The sequence below is a fragment of the Arachis ipaensis genome, chromosome B2 (assembly GCF_059453495.1).
Source record: "Arachis ipaensis isolate K30076 ecotype BB chromosome B2, ASM5945349v1, whole genome shotgun sequence".
NCBI classification, from domain to species: domain Eukaryota; kingdom Viridiplantae; phylum Streptophyta; class Magnoliopsida; order Fabales; family Fabaceae; genus Arachis; species Arachis ipaensis.
This window is the reverse complement of record NC_142437.1, coordinates 115,882,638-115,903,074: the sequence shown is the minus strand read 5'-3', so window position 1 is coordinate 115,903,074 and position 20,437 is coordinate 115,882,638. Positions and strand designations below refer to the sequence as shown.

Below are 20,437 nucleotides of genomic sequence, written 5' to 3'. Positions count from 1 at the left end.
GTTTAAAGAGAACAAAGGATTACATGCTTATTTATCGGAGATCAGAAAATTTGGAGATCATTAGGTACTCTGATTCCGATTTCATGGCATATGGTTGCGAAACTTTGTCAACAAAGGATTACATGCTTATTTATCGGAGATCAGAAAATTTGGAGATCATTAGGTACTCTGATTCCGATTTCATGGCATATGGTTGCGAAACTTTGTCACTAAGCTTCATATAGTAGATGACATTGAAAGGCCATTAAAGATATTTTGTGACGATAAGTCAGCAGTACTATACTCCAATAACAATAAGAGCTTGACAAAATCGAAGCATACAGACATCAAGTTCTTAGTTGTCAAGGAGAAAGTTTAAGAAAAAAACAGATTTCCATAGAACATATAGGAACAGAGTATATGCTAGCAGATCCATTACCAAGGGATTGACCCCTAAAGTTTTTCATGAGCACACTGCTCGGATGGGTTTCAATATTTGTGATGCCTTGGTTTAGTGGGAGTTCATGCTATATGTCCTATGACAGATATTGAATTATTTTTCTGCAGAATTAAGTTGATGGTTTATTTCATGTTATGTGAAATGTTTATTTTGTAATATTTGTATTGTGTTTGATCTCAATAAAGTTGGACCAGCTGGAAATAGGCATGCATGAGATCACTTGGCATGTAATTTCCATATTACTCATCCAAATTTGATCTATGTCGTTAAGTATATTAGGATGGTGATTGACGTGGTTTAGTCACGGCATTTAATGTGATAAAAGCTGCGGTAGTTCCATATCTAATGTATGAGACGGACCAGATTGTTAAAGTAATGAGAGAAATAGCATTCAGATGCGCGCATAAAGTTTATAAAGATGTGATTATGTCAAGAAATAATATATGTATAGCCCAAGTGGGAGATTGTTAGGAAATTATTTGATTTCCTAACTTATTTGTGGGCAATACATTATAATCACAAATTATGCTATTTCAAATTAAATGACTTATATAATGATGATCTCATTTATTGTTTTAAATGCTAATTGAATAAGTCATTATTACTTTTGATTTGGAATTAAATGAGAATAAAACCGGATATTATCTTTTGTTCCTTAGATAATTATCTTTTTGGATTTTAGATATATTATCTTTTGGGCCTTAGATACTATTTTATTTGGGCTTAAGGGTTTAATGGGTGCCATGCTCAAATATAAATAGACCTTCGGGGTTTCGGTCCCCAATATACCAAAGCCGCCTTTGTTGCTCTTTCCCCATCAAAAGAGTTGCAATTCAGCCACCTAGGAATACAGAAGGTTTCGGTTGAGGAAGATCGAAAGAACCACAAGATCCAAACTCTTCCGATCGTATGATTCATGTTTATAAATTCAGGTACGCTTCCGCATTATGATATGATATATTTTTGATGATTCAATATGGATGATCTGGGTTATGAAAAGTAATTTATTCCAACATAAGTCACATCCTTTGAGTCCCCAATGATCGTAAGGTCTTTGGATGTGAAAAAGGATCAATTCCGTCCTAAAGAAGAAAATGAAGATATCATTGGTCCTGAAGTACCATATCTTAGTGCCATTGGAGCGCTAATGTATCTTGCTAATAATACGCGACCTGACATATCATTCGCGGTGAATTTACTAGCAAGGTATAGTTCCTCTCCAACCAGAAGACATTAGAGTGGAATCAAGCAAATCTTTCGATACCTTCATGGAACGGTTGATATGGGATTGTTTTATCCCTATGGATCCGAGTCACAATTAGTTGACTATGCAGATGCTGGATACTTGTCTGATCCACATAAAGGGAGATCTTAAACAGGATACCTTTTCACATATGGTGGTACAACTATATCATGGAGGTCAACAAAACAGACGATTACTGCAACATCCTCTAATCATGCCGAAATACTAGCGATACATGAAGCTAGTCGCGAGTGTTTTTGGCTCAGGAGTTTGATCCAATATATTCTGTCATTATGTGGACTGATTGATCATAAGATAGCTCCAACTGTCCTGTTTGAAGATAATACAGCATGCATTGCTCAACTTAAAGGCGGATACATCAAAGGCGATAGAACAAAGCATATTCTCCCAAATTCTTCTTCACTCATGATCTTCAAAATCAAGGGACAATTGATGTCCAACAAATCCGCTCAAGTGACAATCTGGCAGATTTATTCACAAAGTCACTCCCAAAATCCTCCTTTGAAAGATTGGTATATGAGATTGGGATGTGCCGATTGCGAGACATTAAATAATGTTGACAAGAGGGGGAGACTGTACTCTTTTTTCCTTGGTCAGGTTTTTTTCCATTGGATTTTTCTTGACAAAGTTTTTAATGAGACAGTCCTCATCACAAAGGATTTTGTACTCTTTTTCCTTCACTAAAGTTTTTTCCCATTGGGTTTTCTTTAGTAAGGTTTTAACGAGGCATAATCCTAAATAGTCATCTAAGAGGGAGTGTTGTGATAAGAATACTTTATCACACCTTACGTGGATGCCCATTTTCCATGATATATAGTTTCTCAAGGATGACTTCATTTAATATGAAGTTGAAAAAGCTACCTCATATACGTGTATAAATAGAGGCTTAAGCCTCTAACAATTACACACAAACAATAATACAAATACAAAATTTTCTCTCTCTTTCTACGTACAAAGTTCTTTTCTATTCATATACTACAACATATAATATTAGTAGATATATTAATCATCCTTATTATATTAAAATAGTAATCATTGTGAATATTATTATTAAAGCTATCTAATTATATTACATTATTTTATAATTACATCTTTCTTATTTATTTAGTTGTTTTACAACAATTATTCCAATAATTTTAATTATTAATTTTAATTATAATATATATTAATTAAAACCATCAGCTAAAACGACCGGTATTTTTAGAAATAATTAAAAAAGTTTCATTTCTTTATATGAAATTGAAACGTGAACCATCCTTTCGAAAAAAAAAAAAAAAGCAAAAAATATTAGCCCTGCTTAGAATAGGGTGCTTAAGAGGAAGAAAATAAAAATGAAATAAAAGAGTGTAATAAGAAAACATAAAACGACAAGTTGCTTCGAATTTCCGTATGGTTGGTATAGGGTTTTGATTCCTCTGATGTTGTCACCTCCTCCCCTTTCCCCAACTTGAACACCCCAACTCCAACTTGCTCTTCACACACTCTTCCATTCTCCCACCAAAGGTAACCACAGATCTCTCTCTCTCTCTCTCTCTCTCTGTGTGTGTGTGTGTGTGTGTGTGTTTATGAATTCGCTACATTAAGATTGTTTTTTTATGCTGCCCATCATTTCTTTATAGTAAAAATCATCCCTTTTTATTGATTGAGATTTTGGGTTGTGTTTTCTGAAACCAGATTAATGCAAAATATCTGTTGAATTTTGATTCGGAATTTTGAGTTGAGTGTACAAAGCAATAATTGCAGCTATTTCTTCTCATATTATGCCTTAAATTTTTTTTTTCAGCTTTTTAGGTTCAAGGATGTTATGCTTGCTGGATGCATTCTCTTCCTGAAATGCAGTCTTTCTAGGTAGAAAAATCTAACTCCCACATTTTTTCTTTTCTATACCTAATTTTGAGTTATTTCTTATTTCTGCGTTTTGCGAAGTGTATTAATATGATATTTTGAGTACTTCGAACATTCACAATTTGATGTTGTGGAACACCTGAACTTTTCTGACTGATCAACCTTTTTGGCTCATGGGTCACCCTTGTATTTTTGCATATATAGCGATCTCTATTGTATTTGTAGTAATATTAACTGCATAATTAGATATTAGATTAAAGACTGGATTATTCTGATATTCTTGTTGCGGTTTCCAAGACTCAATATAGAAGAGATTCCAGACTTGTTGGGATCACATCATAGCAAATTTGATGTACAGGTTGTAGTTGCCACTTTGTAGTTAGGTGAAGGAGAGACATGATCTGGTGAACTTTCCTTATGTAACAAATTAATATCCATGATCCCTGAGGTGATTTAACTGAAATCGAGTACCTTTGTTTACTAGGTTGTCTTAATTGGTCACTATTTTATATTCTGAGAACTAACTATCATGAGCCGTTACATACTATTTGGTTTTACTTTTTAAGATAAGTCACAAGAGGAATTAGAAATCAGTTTCGGAGACACGTAGGTAAAGAGTGGACAGAATGCTTGTAGACTTGTGGTGTTTTCTAGGTATTGACTTTGTATCCGGAAAGAAAGTGATCAATAAACATTGGGCTTGTGATTGGCACAATGGAATTCACTTATTTTTTGTATTCATGAGTTGTTATATTACTTACACTTCCCGAATGATTGAATAATTACTCGCTTTCTATGTTTACATCTTCATCATATTGCCACTTTCTTATGGTGCCTTACTTTCCATGCATATTTTCGTATATATTTTATTTTAAATTGAAAAATATTTAACTTGTAAAATACCTTAAGACTACCCGGCAGAAAAGTTCTCCTTGCGAGAAACAGCATCTGACATGAAATAAGTTCAATTTAATCTATTTATATTCTTGTCGAGCTTAAGCACTTTATTTGTGAAATGTGAAAAATAAATATTTTTTTGCACTTATCTCCTCAATTGAACTTCTTCGGAAGCTTGCAGGTTGTGTCTTAATTTTGATTCTGTTGACTGCAACCTTTGTTAAACTGCCCCTTTGTTGGTGTTAGCTATGCTACCCACTGGAGCGAAAGACACTCAATTACGCGAGAGCAATAGTCAGAAGGTCCACCCTCAACCAATGGAAGAGGCCATGAATCAGAATCCGGAAGCTATGGAAACCCTTATTTCTAAAATCTTTACGAATATCTCTTCCCTTAAGTCGGCTTATATCCAGCTGCAATCCGCTCATACCCCCTATGACCCTGATAAAATCCAAAATGCCGATAAACTTGTTATCAGCGAGCTGAAAACTTTGTCTGAGCTCAAGCATTTCTACAGGGAAAACAACCCAAAACCGGTGTGTGTTTCTCCCCAAGACTCCCGTTTAGCCGCAGAAATTCAAGAACAGCAGAGCCTCCTGAAAACCTATGAGGTCATGGTGAAGAAATTCCAGTCTGAAATCCAGAATAAAGATTCAGAGATCCATCAATTACAGCAGCAGATTGAGGAAGCTAGCCAGAAAAGAGCCAAACTAGAGAAAAATCTGAAGCTTAGAGGTTTGTCAACCAAGGAATCAGAGAATGAAAATGGATTTTTCCCTGTTGATCTAACTCCGGATCTCTTTACCTCTTCCGTGGATGCAGCCGCGAAAGCCATTCACGATTTTTCTAAACCTTTGATCAACATGATGAAAGCTGCTGGGTGGGACCTTGATGCAGCTGCAAACTCAATAGAACCTGATGTCGTTTATGCGAAGAGAGCTCACAAGAAATATGCCTTCGAGTCTTACATATGCCAAAGAATGTTCAGCGGTTTTGAGCAAGAAAGCTTCTCTGTCAATTCAGAAAATATTACGGTTACCAAAGAGAGCTTCTTCCACCAATTTCTTGCTTTAAGGGAGATGGATCCCTTAGACATGCTAGGACAAAATCCAGATTCCATTTTTGGGAAATTTTGCAGGAGCAAATACCTTGTGGTGGTTCATCCAAAGATGGAAGCATCATTCTTTGGAAATTTAGATCAACGAAATTATGTAATGGGTGGAGGGCACCCAAGGACTCCATTTTACCAAGCTTTTCTAAAATTGGCCAAGTCAATTTGGCTTTTGCACAGATTGGCCTATTCTTTCGAGCCGAATGTCAAGGTCTTTCAGGTTAAAGGTGGGAGCGAGTTCTCCGATGTTTACATGGAAAGCGTGGTCAAGAATCTGATAATGGAAGACAACGACGAAAAACCAAAGGTTGGTTTGATGGTTATGCCTGGATTCTGGATTGGTGGAAGCGTGATTCAGAGCAAAGTCTATCTATCTGGTATGAAAGTTGCTGAATGATCCTAAATTTGGCAGGGCAAACCTTTCAGAAGATTCATGTGTTTCTATGTGGTTTATTTGGACTTCACTTTTCCTTAACCTGTAAGATAATGTTGTGTCTGTAACTGTTAAGATCCCCTTTAGTTGTTGTTGAGGTTAATTGAGTCTTGTAATCAAGGTTGTCAAACTCTCGAGCTAAACTCGTCAACTCGTATAAACTCGTCATACGAGTAAGCTTTTACGAGCTTATGAGTTTGAGTTTTTCGGTTCAAGCCTACCTAAACTTGATGGATTTAGATAAACTCTTGAGTTTGATAGCCATGTTCTTAATTATCCTTGTTTATTGTCAAGTGCCTTGTTGTATTGTGGAAACATGTTGCACTCAAAATTGTAGTGTTTGTAGGAAGGGGATTGTAAGGTATATACAAGTTTTCCACTTTACATTATATTTTGGACTATCATTGGTTTTGGACTTTTGGTGGGAAGGGACATGTGGGAGTTATTATTATCTTTAATGCAATTGTAGCACAAACTAGACTTGGAAAAAAGGTCTTATGGTGAGACAAGCCTAAAATGAGAAAAATAAATAAATAAAACAAATAAACAACCATGCTATATATACTTATCAATTAACATAGAAATATAAAATATGTATTTGATATTTTATAAAAAAATATTATATTATTGTAATTAAATGAGTATTAGTCTATTATATATTTAATTATTTTATTTTAATAAGTTTTATTATTTTGATAGTTAATTATTTAGTTGAAAAAATGTGCGAGTCATTACATAGGTGTGTGTGTATATATATATATATAATTTTTGGTAATTGGGTATTTGTTGACATGACTAATTCCGACCAAACACAAAAGGGTCAAGCTTTATTAGTATTAGGCCCATTAAGCAACTATTAAAGGATTAGCTAGGAGAAATGGAGAATTAAGATATCATGATAAAAAAAAAGATGGAGAATTAATATATAAATAAGGGATTTTATCTTTTGTAACTCAGATTGAAAATAATTGAATAGCGAATTTTAGAAATTTCTTGTAGAATTAGCAATTAATTTGAAGATGGGGCATATCTTAAAGCTCTATCAAATCAAGTGTTGTATGAGTGAGAATCTCTTCAAACATAATTGTATTTAGGCTATTTTATTTTTGTTTTCGAATTCACTCTTCATACATATTTATTTATTTTTTTATTCTAATTTGAATATTTCTAATTGTCTACTAACAACTTCACAAAAATATAAATGTAATTTCCTGAAATATTTGGCTGTCCACTTTAAGAACAACAACCTTCTCCAAGAGGCTTCATTCTCCTCGGTCCTTTCATATCTCCACTTTTTTTTTTTTTTTCGTTAATACAACAATCTGTGGATTGGTAATCAGAATTCTTTAATCACAGTTAGCCAAGTAATAATTCAATAATTATTAAATCAAATTATTATCTATAAAAAAGGCTTAGAGTAACGATTGAGTTGTCTTCATGTGCCTCTAAAATTATATTTGGTTATGAAAACACAATTCCTTAAGAACAAGTTATGAAAGACAAAGATAGAAAAATTAGTGTTTTTATATTTTATTTGGTGATAAACTAAAACATTGTGAAAGTTCAATTCACTTTTTTTTTTCATACAAAAAATTTGGAAAACAAATATAGTGATAAAAAATATAATTATAAAAAATTAATGAGAATAATTAAAAATAAAAAATAAATTATTTTTTTGTTAGTGTCTCTGTGTTAAGAAGAACACAATATATTAATTTAATATCTTTGAATATAATGTCTCTATCTTTATCTCATATACTAAACATAATTTTGTGTCTTTATATCCTTATTTTGGTGACTTATACCTATAAACAATCGTAGCCTAAAATCACGGATTCAAACCTTAAAATCAGCCATTATTATTAAGTTAAACTGTCTACATTATACCATTTAAATGCAAACCATGTCTTAAAATTCTATGCAAAATACTTGTACACCAAATTGTCCTTTAGTCACATTAATATCTAGAAATGATTTTATTTAAGCATCTAAAAATTAATGTCTATTTAACATCTTTAACATCCAAGTACAATTACTTAGACGTTCAAATATTTTCCACCTATTAATAAAGAAAATAACACCTTATAATTTTTATTTTTCTTGTTTATAATGTCTTTCAGGTACTTAACCTATAGAATAACAGACAAGTTTCAAAGACAAGAAAACAAGATAAAATTTAAAATCTCAGTTGTGATTTCCAAGTGATTGAACCAAAGCCCATGGTTTTCAATATGTTGCTTTCTTCCTTCCCAAGTCATGAGTTAGGTAAAAAAATGTTAGATTTTTATTTCAGGGTGAGTTTTGCAATCAATTTATATGCTTTTAAGAAGAAAAAAAAAGTATTAAGATTATTGTGTTGGATTTATATGCCTTAAAGAAAAACAAATGTACCAAGTAATTTCTTGAAAAATTATAAAGAATTATAAGTCTTCAGTTCAATGTTACAATTCTTTGAGGACTCAATTACAATTTTATTTTCATACTAATCTATAAGTCCATTAAAAAATTTTCTCAAAAACTTACTTAGTACTTTTTTTTTTAAGAATTTATAAATCCATCACAAAATTCTTCAATTCTTCAAGAACTTACTTGTTCTTGATTTTTTCTATTTTATAATAGTAAAATTAAGGGGGTTTATATTGAATCATTATTAATGTAAATTGCAAGTTTTTAATATATCATAGTTAAGAAACTTCGATTGAGTTGAATTATAGTATTTATTGTTGCTGGAACATTACAATATCTTACTGTCTCACTCCACTTGCAAAATCCAGCAACCAATAATTAATTAAACATAATATTGCTTAATTAAAGAAAATTACGCCTACCTGTAATCTTCTAATCTTGTTGGCGGTGTTGGTATTATTATTTTGCCAACCAATTAATTAGCTACACGCATGTGTGTTGTAATAATTTTTGAGACATAAATCCGTTGGTATCGCCTAAAAAGCTCCATGTTGCACCATGCTTCAGCCTACATTATCATTAACATTATCTTATTAAATTATTCCTAATTATTCAAGTCACTTTCATGCTCTTTTCCTTCCTAAGCATTGCATCCCTTTTTTAACTTCGCACTTAATTAATCGGAATTTGTTTTTATATTAAGGTGATAAGGTCAAGGTCTAATTAACCCTTTAAACCGGGTGACACTAATTTATTATAAGTTTTGAGCCATAATTGATGACTATACTTCATATTACATACTAGTTAATTTTACCATGATTTTAAATTGTGGTTTGCAACCTTAATTAGCCATAGTTTGCATCAAAATCATAACGCATCGCATCAAGTTGCAACGTGTCATAATATATAGACTAATAATAATTTAGTTGTAAACACAAATTTTATAGGTGAAAACTCAAATACAGTCAACTTTACGTGAAGTTGATAGTTGAGAGCCGTTAAATGATTTGACTAATTTGACTAAATTTTCATCTAACGACTCTCAATTATCAACTTCACGTAAAGTTGACTCCACCTGAGTTTCCATCAAATTTCCATCAATTATATAATATACATAATATATACATGGTACATGCTATGATGCATATTATTATGTTACTAAAACTAAAATATTTTTTTTTATTATTTGAGAACCGTTTTATAGTTAAAAAATAAAAATAAATAATATAACTTTAATTTTGATAAACTATTAATATAAAATAATTTTTATCTCTAATAATACAATACTATATCACTAAAAATAATTATTTTTTACATTGACCATGTGATTGTATGAATAATTATTTAAAAAAATATAATTAGATAATTATATAAAATATTTTATATTATCAGTATATTAAAATTAAACTAAATATATTATTAAAATATAAAAAAAATATCATTTTAATTTTAATAATATTTTTTAAGTGTGATTAAAATTGTATAATTATAGTAACCATTCCAATAATAACAACTATAGAGTCCACCAATATGTAATACTCATAATCACAACAATTATATATTCACGGATACAACTACAAAATTTAAAAGCCTTGTGGCAACCTTAGTCAAATAAGGAGAAACAATTAAACAACCTTCTTCCACATAGGGTTACACTAGGTAGGTTTCTTCTTTGGTTACATAGAGTGGGAATACCTTTGACTTGAATTAACTATTAATTGCACATGTAATGACAATAATAATGTAATGTAATAATGCTTAATTGAATAACAAACGGTAATGCTAATCTTCTATTTTAATTATGTCTATTATTTTGACCGACCAATTGCTATTAAAATTTTATAATATATGCCCTATTGTTCTTTCTTAGCGCAACTCATTGCATGCATAGTGGACATAAAATCACGTAACATGCAACTTATCATTTATTATCATGTGATAGTGATTTGAACACTCCTCTATATAATCACCAAACTCATTCCCATTTTCCCAAACTCAAATCAAAGCATTTTGAGAACTTCAATTCTCTTCTTCTATCATCACAATTTAAAAAAAAGTCTCATCAATCTTCAATCTTGAATTGCCCAAATCCTAAAAGAATGTCACCTTTCAATATCACATTTCTAGTCACAATTTTCCTCTCTCTTTTCTTCCCAACCCTTGGTCAAGTTGATCCAACATTGTCAAGGCCTAAATCCCAAACATTATCATACATAGAGTCCTCTTGCAATGGCACTCTCTACCGTGAACTATGCATCCGTTCCCTTTCGAAATTCGCCAGCACCAATGAAATCGACGGTCCACAACACTTAGCACATGTTGCCTTGTCAATTAGCCTTGCTAGGGCAATCCACACAAAGAACTACTTGGTGGGAGTTTCCAAGGAACTCGACGCGATTAACAATCTCAACAACAATAACAATAACAATAACGACAGAAAGAAGAGAAGGGAGTACCAAACAATTCAAGATTGTGTGACACAACTAAGTGATAGTGTTGACCAACTTAGTCAATCAATCAAGGAGCTAAGAAGGATGAACAACAAAAGTAGATCAACAATCAATGATGATTTCTTGTGGCACATTAACAATGTTGAGACATGGGTTAGCACTGCCTTAACAGATGCTAGTAGTTGTGTCTATGCATTCCCTGGCCATAGAATGAGTAAGAGAACAGCTTCAATTAGGGGTAAGGCCATGAATGTTGCACAAGTTACTAGCAATGCATTAGCCTTCATTCATAAGTACATGGAAGCAGCAACAAGGAACACCAAGCCTTGAAATCATTAAAAAGGGATCATCAAAATTAAAGCTAGCTTGATTAGCTTTAATTAAGTAATTAACCACCCTTTGTTAATTTCTTCATGTATGTATTTAGATTGATCTATTATAATTAAGGTACATGTTTTTTCTTTGGGTGGGTAGTTATTATCTTTTAATAATCAAGTGTAATTTGGATGAATAATGTTATTCATAGTTATTTATTTTGTATTAAAAAGAAGTGATTTTTTATTGTATTTTGTTATTCATTTATTATTTCTCTTTTCTAGGGATTGCATTTTTTTTAATTATTATTATTTTCCTTCCTTATTGGTAATAGTTTTTTGATCCGTTGACTGAGACTCTCTTAATTGGCAAAGCCAGCTGAAGTCACGTGGAAGAAGATTGAAGAAGTAAACTAAGCAAAAGTGACAAAATATATAAATAAAAGGAAAATAATTAAAAAAACCTAAAACAAAGGAGGATGATTCTTAATGTAAGATTTAAGACAAAGGCAGCAAAAAATTGAAATTAAAGGAATAATATAAGACACAAGTTAGAATTTGAAGCCCTATACCTTTTTTTTTTTTTTGTCTTGAAGCCCTGTACTTTTAATTGATGAAGCATTTATGTTACTAAGCCAAAATTTGTGATTAATGTTAGGCAGAAACTCACCTGCAGTTAGTTAACTGCAGGTGAAGTTGCTTTTGGATGGCTGACACGTGTTACTATATAGTTTAAAAAAAATCAGTTTATTTTATATAAATGATTTATTTAAAAAAAAAACGGTTTGAATTGGACCAAACGGTTATTACTTTTATTCCCTTCTTCTTCGTTTTCACATATTCGTTCTCTTCCAATCCCTTTTTTAGAACTAATATCAAACTTTCAATTAGGTATGTTTTTCTTATTTATATTTCTTAATCAAATTTATTATTTCAAATGTATTTCTTAATTTATGTTTTTATTCATTCCTCTGTGAATGATGAAAATTATTTAATAAATACGTACATGTTTATGTCATCACACTATTTTGATATTTAAGATGAAATTGATTGGACATTAGACAATAATTTTGGGAGTTCTACTTTTCACATCTTTGGCAGTTTGATGCATAAATTATCCTAGATTGTGGTGTTTAATATAATATTTAATACACATTACTCTAACACAATTTATGTATTAATAGATTTAGAAGATTCACGTTTTTTAATTTAATCTAAAAGAATCAAATAAAATTAATTTTTTTTATTTTATTTAAATAAAAAGCTTAAAAGATATGTGTAGAATGTATTTATCTTTTTTATTTTTTTAAAGAAATAATTGTACTAGCAAATGGAATACGTAGAAAATATTAGCTTTGAAATTTGGTGTTAATGATTTTGTGGGAATTGTGTTTAACATAGTTGGTTAATATGAAGAAAGAAAAAATGAAAATAGAGATTCTTTACAAATCTAAGGAAGATATCATAAATGCCAAAATAATTCATCGCAATTTCATGTGGTAGAAGACAAAAATGTAATTATGGTATAATGTGGACTGTTTGATAACATGAGCATAGTTAAAATTTTGGCATGATCTCTTTCATATTTGTTGCATGTCTCTTTAGTTGGTGATGTTATAGTTTATTGTGATGATATGATGGTAGTTTAATTGTATGAGTTAGGTCCTTTTTATTGGGTTGGATTTTTTCTATGACTATCCTATTCTTGATGGCAATGCCAAAATAAATATTTTCATTAGTTGTTTTTTTTTCTCTATTCTTGGGTTGATTTTATTTTAAAAAATTTTATTAAAAATTATGTTCAATTATTTAAGGAGACCAAATTAATATTTTGATTAGATATTTTTGTTTTATTGAAAATAAATTCTAATTTTATTAAAAATAAATTTTAGTTGGTAAGTAAAAACACAAAAACGTGCATGACAATGAAATCATAATTTTTAGACAAGTAAATTATCGTCTTATTATCTTAAAAAAATAATTTATTTATAGAATAATATTGAAAAATTAACAATAATTTGCATGAAAATAATTTATTAGTAAAATAAAAGTTAATTGATTGATTACCATGAAATTTAATTTAACAGTAAATTTGTAATTGAAGATATTTTTAAAGCTTAATTTAAAATCTGTTTACAGCTTAATTTAAAAGCAACTGAAAATGTAAGTTATGGAAAACAAAACAAAGCTCATCAAGAAAATAGAAACAGAGACACAAAAAAAAAGACAGATGATACCGTTTATGTCATTCCTATAAAAAAAAGTGAATTTTGTTTCTTTTTCAGGATACTAAATGTTACTTTTTCAAACAATTTGTATACATATATTTGACGAAAATTAAATAAATAAAAATTTCAGATAAATTTAAAGAAAAATTGGTCAATAAGAATGAAGAAGAAGAACATACCAAATTCATCTGTTAGGAATTTAGGAATAATACACAAAAAGAATTGAAATTATTTTAAAAGTAGTTATTTGATCTACTTAAACCGATTTTTTTAAATAAACCATTTGTATAAAATAAATCAATTTTTTTAAAATCATATAGTAACACGTGTCAACCATCCAGAAGCAACTTCACCTACAGTCGACTGCAGGTGAGTTTCTACCTTAAAATTTTGATATGTTATTTTATTTTATTGTCAGAGATATATTATGTAATAGCATGTTTGTTGTACATTTGAATAGGCTTTGTGGGAATCAAGTCAAAGGTTTTCCTCAGAAAAAATTGCTTCGAATGTGATATATGAAGTTATGAATTTCAATCTTAGAAGAGAGGAGAGAGATTCAACTTCCAAATTTTTAGCATTTTTGAAAGAAAGAAATAAATAAAATAATTTCTGAATAAAATGAATTTTCACTATTTATTTCAACTAATTTCTTTTTAAAAGAAAAAGAAACGAAGCACCAGTACTGTTATATGTATATTAATAAATGCATATCTGTCTATTTTTATTGTCTTGATTATACAAACAATAAATAACATGAATTAAATAAGCTGAAGAATATATTACTTGTGCACTTGATAGTTGATACAAATACCCCAAAAATTAGATAACATGAACCATGCAGTAGAATATATTATTTATTAGACTACTTATGATCTAACTATTTTATTGATTACAACAAATAAGCTGAAGAAAAGAACATAGGACAAGATTATTAAAAATGACTAACATTTAATTATACAAAACAAACATTATATTGTCACAACAGGGGTTTGGAAGAATTCAATCTATGTTGAACTTTATGATGAGTTACAAAACATGATCCACCAAAAAGAGGCAAGAAGTGAAAGGGCAATGAAATGTTGTCTAATGTTCTATTCATTCTATGTATTTTTTTTCAGAAAACTGCCACAAATTTCATGATTTTAACCATGGAAAAACATTGGGTGATGTCTGCAACCTCCCTGTTAGGACCTCAACACCAGTGTCTGTCACCTGAGAAAAAAAAGGGTTAAAAAATGGTTAATTTAACTACAAAATACATAGCCTAAGGTACTTAGGAAATACGATACACAAGTACTATAAAGCCATAAATTCACCAACATAACAAATTATAGATAAGTGGCCATGGATTTAAAGCACTAACATATCATTGTATTGTGTACTCTAATATCCAATACCATATAGGGGTTTGCAAAGATTTAGTCAAGGACATGTAAAAAATTATGTGTCACATTGATGTCATGATCTTCGAAGGAGGTAAGTACAAAGAGAAAGGAACTGCTATTGTCTTTCTAGAAAATTTCTTTAAAAATTTAATGATAAATTACATTAACTTCCCCTAAGGTTAGACAATACTGCACATATATTTGTTCATTTGTAAGGTATACACTATCTTCCCTAGGGATTTGTCAATACTCGGTATGTTCGTGTATTTTGCGAAATGGGACAATGACTTCCTTAGATCACTTTTAAGCATAATAAATCAAAAGTTATGGAGAAATCAATGTAATTTACCCAAAATTTGAAACAATAAAGATTCATTTTTTTTTTCTTTCAGTTGGTCACTTCCAGCACTTGTAAGACCAGGACTAAAGAAAGATGCACTTACCAAAAGAGTGTGCTCAAATTGAGCACTTCGTTTACCATCTGCGGTGACAGCAGTCCATCCATCTGGCCACATTCGATCACGCCAGATACCTAACAAAAAAAACCAAATCAGACATATGACGTGTATCCATGTAAGTAATCGATTTAAACCTTTTAGAAACATACCTGCGTTGATCATTGGTTCAATTGTGAAGGTTTGTCCAGCCTTCATTATACCAACTGCTTTATTTCCTGCAAGTGGTTAAGGTTCACTGCATTTGATTTCATTGCAATCATAGTTTGTTTTTAACACGAATTGGAGGGATAGGGGGAGAAGCTAGAAGCCAAGACATGCAGTGTTAAAAAACAGCTTTTGTTAAATCACTTTTTTCTTGCAGTGCATTTAAACCATGAAAAGGATACTTCCATAATGAGGAATGTTTGGTGCACAATGAAAGAGCTCTCCAATTCCATGACCACAGTATGATTTTACCTAAAGGGGCAAGGGAGAATATCAGTAACTAACAAACTAGTAAACAAATCTGTTGTGCAAGAAAAAAAATTAATTGTAAAGGAACAGAATGCAATACCACTGAAAAGCCTGACATAGTTGCATGACGGTTGATAACTTCACCAATTTCCCGGAATCGTACTCCGGGTTTTACTGAAATTGATAGAAAAGGAAGAATCAGAATATATATTACTCACTAAATATCAATAAGCAGCTAATATGATATTATTTGATATCACTCATTAAAACATATCCTTCTGAGTTCTGACTTCAACCGAAATTTATCATTGAACTGAATTTACAGTTAGTGTATGAATTGACAATGAAGCTTTGAGGTACATGTCAAAACATAAAAACAATAAAATCCAAGGCACCTATAATACTTTTAGAAATTCAATTACGTTCTAAATGGAGATGATCAAACTTGAGTAGAAATACAATGGTAATATACCAATAGCTATTGCCTTTTCAAGGCACTCATATGTGCATTTGACCAGCTTCTGAGAGTCTTCATCAACATTTCCCACGAAGTACGTTTCGTTGAGATCACCTGCATAAACTCAACACAGAAAGACAAGTGTCATGTATAAACTTCAACTCAATAGTGTACACATATATCAATATACATTAATCCACTCACCATGTACACCTTTATAGTACACAGTGACATCAATATTTACAATGTCTCCATCTTCAAGCTTCCTGTAAAATGACATTATTAAAAAAAATTCTCAAATTGAAATAATTGTCAAAATAGCTACACTTGCACTACTTGAAATGTAAATTACCGATACGGCATTTCAAGAGAAATATTTTCCATTGGATTATAATAAACTCTTTCAAAACAAATGTTACTTTTGACCTTTTTTCCCGATACATTGAAAAAATCAATATATATGTGTATCCAGATACATTGACATTTCAATGTATCAAAAAAGTGATAGTGACGTTTATGTTAAAATGAAGGCAGACGTCAGAAGATCTATTACTACAATCCGGTACTGGTAAGTGGTAACAAAGAAAAACTGTAAAAAGGATAAATAAGAGAAAATCACAGAACAGTCTACCTTGCATCAGGAATTCCATGACAGATTACTTCATTAACTGACCTGTTAAACAGAGCAGATTTCATGGTTAACAAATACCTGGGTCAATCTGAGAAGAATAGAATATGAACAGAAGGAAAATACCTACGTGCAGCAAGATTTAGGGAAGAAATGATAATTGAGAGGTGATGGATATCCTCCTGCATAAGTGGAAATTCGGTGGAAAACATCCATCAGCGCTAATTATTTAGTGTAATTGGCAATAGCAGCAACAACAATAAATGAAAAAGTGTGTCTCTAGAGCATGTGATTATAATAACTATAATAATAAGTAATAACAGTAACAGAAGATTTTGAAAATGGAACTTGGCAAACAAAAGTAATACCTGCAGCAATAGTTGTGTCGTGAACAACTTTGTCAATCTCATCAGTTGTCACACCAGGCCGAACAATACGAGCAGCCGCATCCAAAACCTCCCTTGCAATCTACAAATTAATATGATCGAGAATAAATTAAGATAGCAGAGGGGCCAAATAAAGTACCACAAAAATCTATGAAAACTAAATGCCATAGAAAACATGAAGAATTTACCCGACATGTTTCTCTCATTTTCGCAATTAGATCTGGAGATTTAATCTACATATTAAAATCAGTTAGAAGAGAGACTAAATAAAAAAATATAAATAATCTCCAACTTTATCCTACATGAAAAACTAAAAAACTACCCACCTCAACAGTATGCTGGAAGTCACTATTAGGCTCAATTTTGGGAATTCCCTGGAAATAGAAGATAGAGACAATTTAGAAACAAATAAACCCTGCTATCAAATTATTGGCTATCACATAAACTGTAGTAAAATGAGTCAAATAAAAAAATGCAAGAAATTAAATAGGAAGAACTCAGGTAACTCACATCATCTGCCCAGTCTGGTTTATCAATATTAGCTGGAACAATGCGTTTAACAGATATGGGATATGGCCGCAACGTCCTTACAAAAGCATAAATGAAATTTTGCTTTCAACAAAAATTGAGTTTATTACAAACATAAGATGAAGTGCTGAAAAGAAAATGTATGTTAGCTGTAAACTGCTGCATACATCTACAATGCCAAAAATACATAAGATAAATGAAAAAGAAGGTGAACATGGGAAAAACAAAAAAAAAAAGGATTTGAAAAATGCTTAAACAGCATCATATCTTTGCAAATAAGTAACAATGAACATAAGTTTCTGATCAATCATCATTAAATTAAGATGCATACATTCCACAATATGAAGCGATTCAGTGTCCTAGAAATTACCCAGTCCAATCAAAGTGAGGCATCTTTGGAGTTCGTGACTGCCCTCTCTTCAAGCAGTATAACCAACTTTCACCAGGTGAGCTTGAGTCCTGCTCACCTGGAGTGCCCATGCCAGGTGAGGATAGCTTCGCCTTCACATGCACCGACTTGTGCGAGCTCCACGAAGACTTGAAACAATCCTGGGAGCTGTCAAGAGATATCAAAATAGGCTCCAATATGAACAATATAAAAAGGACATCGATACATCAATTAGTAAAGTTTTATGTGATGCAACCATCGTACTCTGTAAATGTAACCTATAAGCTCTAAAGCATGGCCCTCCTAAATGGTTGCTGTATCTGTAAACTCGTTTGATACTTGTGTACTCATTCGTCTAACTCTAAATATTACTATTGTAACAAAAACAACATATATCTAACTACAAACTATTCCTGAAAAAAGTCAAAATTGATAATCGATATAGTTTTATCTCATATCATTTGATATGATTTTGCTCAAAAATTATGTTTATTTTATAATTTAATTACTTTTCCTTCTCACACTCATAGCCTATTTTTTGTAAAATTTTGTACCTCATACTCATATTGTATCACGTGGTGTTACCTATGCAAAATAGTCCATAAAGATTCCAACTCTATACTTGGTTTTAGTCTTCATATCATTTTATAATTGTGCACAGAAATTTAATGGATAATAAAATGGACATCAAATCATTGACAAAAATGAAAAAAAAAATCACAGACCAGAAAGCAGAACCTTCACGAGGAAGCTTCAATTCAATGCACTTTGGACACCTGAGCAAAAAGAATAAAAATAAAATAAAATACAATAAAAATTACAAATTTTACATAAACATCTATGCATAAGGGCATCCCTATCTGGTTACAACATGATCATCCCAAACCTCCTAAACCAAATTGCAAGACTTAAAAAAAAAAACTGTAACTTTCACCACCCAATTGATCAAAAACTCTACCTTCCACAGTTTTTCAACATCATAGCACGGTAAACATAACAAATTAGGCACCACTAAAAAATTTCCGAAACTACTCTAATAATCCAAAAACTACCCAAAATCAATGCTGTCATCAGCAACAGCAGCTACAGCTGAAAACTTCAAAAATCCACTTTGATCAAACTCAAAAACTAAGCCTTTCCGCATATATCAAAAGTTATTCAATGCGAAAACAGCATACCTCAATCCACACAAGATTAAATTTTCAAAAGTGCTTGCAAAATATGTGAACAAGTACACAGTAAAATTATAGAAAGAGCGAGAGAGAAGAGTTTAAGTACTGAAGATTTGCGGGTTTTCCACAGTTAGCACAAGAAAGTGCATTTTCAGAGACATCAGATTCACCAGCCATTTTGATTTCACCAACACAAAGAAGACGAAGGAGGTTCAATCTGTTTTCTGATGCTGAAGGCTATGTCTTTTGCTAATTGCTACTTTGCTAGGGTTCAAGAAAATCAAGAAATGGTAAAACCTTAGACCAAAAAGGAAGAAAAATTACAAGAAAAGTATTATAATAACTTCGCGTGTAAGAAAATGGTGCCTTTGGTATTGGGCTTCTTCGGTTCGTTTTTATGGGCTCACCCGTTTTTTATTTGGTATTGTAGGCCCATCAAATAACGAAGCATTTGGCCCAAAAAATTGGTAAACCACCAATTTTGCATCCAAATTATTAAAACGCTTATAAAAATTACCACACTTTTCTTAACCATAAAAATTATACTCATTTTAAAATTTGATAAAAATATATAATATTAAATATATTATCAAAAAGTGATTTAAATATTAAATTTTGATATATTTTTTACAAACATCATTAAAAAAAGATAATTTTATCTTTAAAATTTAGTAATGTTATGTCAAGTATATTTTATTTACGATTTTTTAATCAATGACTACAAATATTTTTAAAAAATGAATACATTTCTAGAATTTAAATTTTTCTTCGATTTTTTTATGTAATTTCTAAATAGTTATCTAAATATTCCTATAAATTTTAAGATCAAATATATAAATAATTTTATCAAATACAAAAAATTATTTTTTATTTATAAAAAAATATTATTTTAGTTATTTTTGTTGTATTTTATATTATTTTGTGGATATTTTTATCGTTATAAAAAATAAAGGTTATTTTTGTCGGTGCATTCAAAAATAGGGTGCAATTTTGATTTACTCTTTATTTTATGGTTAAAACTCAAATGCAGTTATTTTCATTTGAAATTAATAATTAAAAATTATTAAATATAAATTTGACTAAATTATCATATAACAATTTTAAACTATCAATTTTATATAAAGAGTAAAAACATACAACTGTATGTAAATTTTTATCTTATTTTATTAAATGATATTGCGCTTTTTTTTTT

At 30.7% G+C, this 20,437-nt stretch overlaps 3 protein-coding genes across 5 annotated transcripts; 2 read left to right on the top strand and 1 right to left on the bottom strand.

The window, feature by feature from the left end:
- The first annotated feature begins 3,016 nt into the window (after positions 1-3,016).
- LOC107625926 (myosin-4 protein (DUF641)) lies at positions 3,017-6,393 on the top strand. Of its 3 annotated transcripts, none has more exons than XM_016328669.3 (3): positions 3,017-3,206; positions 3,487-3,551; positions 4,692-6,393. In XM_016328669.3, exon 3 carries the CDS (start codon positions 4,694-4,696, stop codon positions 5,951-5,953), a length of 1,260 nt encoding a protein of 419 aa, XP_016184155.1. In that variant the 5' UTR covers positions 3,017-3,206; positions 3,487-3,551; positions 4,692-4,693; the 3' UTR covers positions 5,954-6,393. The 3 variants fall into 3 exon arrangements, with proteins under 3 accessions (XP_016184155.1, XP_016184152.1, XP_016184154.1); XM_016328666.3 differs by having other exon boundaries at positions 4,620-6,393; XM_016328668.3 differs by having other exon boundaries at positions 3,043-3,206; positions 4,627-6,393.
- A 4,020-nt stretch (positions 6,394-10,413) lies between these two features.
- Positions 10,414-11,459, top strand: UNE11 (Plant invertase/pectin methylesterase inhibitor superfamily protein). The gene has a single exon (XM_016331177.3). It carries the CDS (start codon positions 10,495-10,497, stop codon positions 11,173-11,175), a length of 681 nt encoding a protein of 226 aa, XP_016186663.1. The 5' UTR covers positions 10,414-10,494; the 3' UTR covers positions 11,176-11,459.
- Positions 11,460-14,224: 2,765 nt separating this feature from the next.
- Positions 14,225-19,569, bottom strand: MAP1A (methionine aminopeptidase 1A). Its single transcript, XM_016328665.3, has 16 exons — positions 19,352-19,569; positions 18,799-18,849; positions 18,056-18,241; positions 17,668-17,743; positions 17,484-17,531; positions 17,346-17,390; positions 17,140-17,239; positions 16,902-16,953; positions 16,775-16,816; positions 16,348-16,409; positions 16,159-16,257; positions 15,787-15,860; positions 15,620-15,689; positions 15,383-15,448; positions 15,219-15,307; positions 14,225-14,602 (listed from the first exon to the last, which is right to left on the bottom strand). Exons 1-16 carry the CDS (start codon positions 19,420-19,422, stop codon positions 14,525-14,527), a joined length of 1,209 nt encoding a protein of 402 aa, XP_016184151.1. The 5' UTR covers positions 19,423-19,569; the 3' UTR covers positions 14,225-14,524.
- Positions 19,570-20,437: the final 868 nt, after the last annotated feature.